At 38.5% G+C, this 4,073-nt stretch overlaps 1 protein-coding gene across 1 annotated transcript; it reads left to right on the top strand.

Moving 5' to 3' along the window:
• The first annotated feature begins 356 nt into the window (after positions 1–356).
• Positions 357–1,664, top strand: LOC141358785 (uncharacterized protein F54H12.2-like). Its single transcript, XM_073860472.1, has one exon. The coding sequence runs from the start codon at positions 357–359 to the stop codon at positions 1,662–1,664; it is 1,308 nt and encodes a 435-aa protein (XP_073716573.1).
• The last annotated feature ends 2,409 nt before the right edge of the window (positions 1,665–4,073 follow it).

Consider the following 4,073-nt stretch of genomic DNA (forward strand, 5'->3'; position numbering starts at 1 on the left):
GAGCGGGGTTGGGAGGCCTTTTTCGCGGGCTCTTTAGAATGGCTATACCATTACTAAGACGTGGGTTTAACATAGCTAAACCACATCTTAAATCAGCTGCAAAGAACATAATAAGTGATGTTGTTAGCCATACAATGTCACAGTCTTTTAACAATAACAATAATAGTCAAGAAGGATCAGGACTGATGGTAATGGCACGCAAAAGAGTGTCTAGACCCCCAGGTGCCCGGAGGAGTGGCCAGACGCAGAAGAAAAGAAAACGACATCTGAAAAAAACTTCAGTTGTAAAACGCAAGCGTAAGGAGTCGGGAAAGTGTCCGGCAGCAAAAAGGAGAAGAAAGACAATATTTTAGACCATGGCTTTACTACACAGTATGTCAGAAGAATGTTTAAAATCAGAGCTGGATCTGTTTACAGTACCACTGACTCAGATGGCTATTGAGAAAAATACATATATAGAAATACCTCCATTATCAGCGATTTCAGACTCTACACCTCTGGAATTTTTTATTGCCGGAACGGGGGAGGATTATGTGGATCTAAACAATACATTGTTATTTTTACGACTCAAAATCACAAATCCAGATGGCACAGATATTGCAGATGGAGCTCCTGTGGGCCTTACAAACTATCCGAGCTGTTCGATTTTTGGGCAGGTGGATGTGTCGTTGGGGGACCGACTTATATCACAAAGTACTAGTACATACCCTTATCGCGGGATAATAGAATGTCTTACCAATTATGGGAAAGATGCTCTTGAAACACTCTTCAGCGCTGCGTTGTTTTACAAGGATACCGCGGGACATATGGACGTAACGGATCCTGCGGGGACAAATCGAGGGTTAACAAAGAGGGCAGCCTTCACCAACGCCAGTAATGTGGTCGAACTTCTCTCACCGGTTCACAGCGACATTTTCTTTCAAGAGAAACTGATGCTTAATGGGGTTGATATTAAAGTTCGTATGACCAGAGGAAAAGATGAATTTTGTTTGATGAGAAGCGACGCTACGGCCTACAAGCTAAACATCCTGTCAGCATCTTTATTTGTGAAAAAAGTGACAGTATCACCGGCTGTAAGATTGGGGCATGCACAAGCATTGCTTTCGACCACTGCCAAATACCCAATCGACAGAGTATGTCTGAAGAATTTCTCAGTACCTGCAGGCTCGCGTGTCTGCAATCAAGAAAACTTGTTCTTAGGAACTCTACCAAAATCTATCGTAGTAGCGATGGTTGATAATGATGCCTTTGTGGGGGCGTATGATAAGAACCCCTTTGCATTTAAAAACTACGACCTTGAATTTTTATCCATTTATGCCGACGGTGTCCAGATTCCTTCAAAACCGTTGCAACCTGAATTTGGAAGCGGTTCTGCAGTGAGGGAGTTTTATCAGTTAGCACTGGCCTCTGGAAGACATCTTAAAAATCAGGGACTATCTATTGATAGAGAAGAATTCCTGCACGGCTATACACTCTACGCATTCAATCTAACTCCGGATGAGGAGTGCGGGCAGCACATTTCGCTTATTAAGAGTGGTAATATTAGACTGGAAGCCCGTTTTAGACAACCCCTCCCCCGGACAGTAAATTTAATTTTATACGCTACTTTTGACAGTGTTATAGAAATATCAAATCGTCGGCAGGTCCTGGTTGACTACTATTAACACTCAAAAAATGAATACTGTACAGCTTACATCGGTTATGGACCGGATATCCTGCAACATTCATTTTCTCGGAGTACTACCATGTGATTATCTACCGAAAGAGCCTTTAAAGAAATTACCATCAATGGTTATTTTGAACACACATCCTTCTGGACTTCCCGGTCAACATTGGTTAGCCATCTACATAAACGAAGAGCGTTTAGGATGTTTCTTTGACAGTTTTGGCAATAAACCAGATTACCAAGGTTTTCCACCAATTATCAAAAACTTTTTAAAACTCAATTCTAAGGAGATTCAACACTCGAATGTGCAAGTACAGGATTTTACATCAGACACATGCGGGCAGCATTGTGTGTTTTTTCTTTACCATATGACAAAGGGATTTGAATATGATTATGTACTGAAAATGTATAGTGATGATTTAATTAAAAATGATAAAAAAGTGTCTACATTTGTGAAAAGATTAAAACAATCTAACTGTAATGAAAATGTTTTCAAATGTATTCAGTGTGTACAAACAGGTGAAATGTTTATGTATGTATTTTCTTAATAAATAACTACCAATGACAAGTATTACAGCTTTTGGGGGTTTTATTTACGACATTCAACATTACAGATAACAACAACAATAAACATTCACAGTGTTTTTAAAAATTTAGCCATTGACCTCTGTCAAGAACAGGGGGTGAAAATACATGCCCCTCTGAAGAATTAGATTTTTCTGGAGGTGTACCCTGATGACTCTTTTTCCTTTTATTACTCCTCTTAGACGAGTTTGTAATAACTGAAGTAGACTTGTTTTTGAAAGAGTTAATTACATGTCTGACATAGTGGTTAGGCACAGTAGAGAATGGTACATTTAAAATAGCAAATGCCTCCAGAAACTCGTTCCATCCAATAGGTCTCCGTTCATCAGCGACTTTTTGAGGGGCTGTGACGCTTTTAACTAAATCGAGCATGTGTGATCCAGGAATCAATCTACCTTTAAACACAAACTCTCCCGAATCAGTCCATGATGTGATGTCCTTAGTTTTAGATAATTTATCCAAAATGTATCGAACATTTTTAACACTTCTCTGTGGAACATTCTTTAAAATATCATCAGCAACATTAGACAAAGTATCCGGCGGATTCACAGGACCCGTCACAACAGGGTTTTCATTTTCAATGTGATCAGGCTGTGGAAGAGTTAATGTTAATGTGCTGGTCTCCCTGTCCGCTTGTCTAGAAAGGTTTAAAAATCTCTGCAAAACACTTGTATACATCTTAGCTTTTTCATATGTGTCCAGATCAGATCTGTAGAGAATATTTCTTATGGTCATGTCCAAGTCGTTTTCCACGGTATGTTGAATAGACTCACGAGGAGGAGCAGTTTTCAACTTATCCAGCTGGTGTTGCGGTACTAAAAACATTTTCTCTGCATACTCCATCAGCAAATACTTATTTAGAGGTGATCAAACTGGTAATGAAAGGTATTGCTACGCTTAAAAGTGGTAACAGAAAACCTCCTTGTTGATTGATTAACCTTCTTTTTCTACCAACACCAACCTTCTTATCTGCAACAATTTTGATTTCGTTACTTCTTCTCTTCAGTTTCCGATATTGTAGCGGGGTGAGTGGTATATTGCCATGAAGGACATTTAAAGCTACTTCGCACAATGTAACAATGAACTCGTCTGTAGCAACCTCTAAAATAACACGTCTTTGTCGAGGTGTAGCCTTTAATAATAGCTTTAAAAGAGATAGGTTTCTTAAAAGTCTAGCGGACATTTTCAAATATTCGATGAATTCAGCGCTTCTTTTTCTGAATGTATACAACAGGATTTTGTGAGAGCAAATCTGTTCTGAGACGATACTGCTCTGGAGTTTTAGCTTTAAAGTCAATCAGTAGGTAGCCGAAGGGGTTGCTGGTAGCATCTTCATAACATTCCATGAAAAATTTAGTATTTCGAGGGTACATCTGTCTGGCTAACAAGTTAATTTGGGTATTATCTCTGGGGTTTTTAAACAGCACCATATAATTGGTGTTCAAGCTGATGGTCCTGCTGGATTTACCTTGACAAAACAAGTTCTGGACAATATACAATGCACTTAAATTTTTGTGGTGTACATAATTTGTAAATACTCTTTCGACTTCAGAATTACCACTAGCATCTTTCATAACATCGTCTAAAATTAAAAAAATTATCTTGTTTGGTGGAAACAAAGAGTCGTCATTTAGATTCTGTGGAATTCCTTCAATAAATTTAATGTCAAACATTTTCATCAAATCATCATACATTGGCTGCCAACAATCATAAATTAACACAATATTTTCAATATTTTTAGAAACAATTTTCTCAGCGTTTTGTAACAGCATTTTTACAAAGAATGTCTTTCCAGAGCATGAGGGCCCTGCAATGACCATGG

Source organism: Misgurnus anguillicaudatus, chromosome 22 (genome assembly GCF_027580225.2).
Source record: "Misgurnus anguillicaudatus chromosome 22, ASM2758022v2, whole genome shotgun sequence".
Lineage (NCBI taxonomy): Eukaryota > Metazoa > Chordata > Actinopteri > Cypriniformes > Cobitidae > Misgurnus > Misgurnus anguillicaudatus.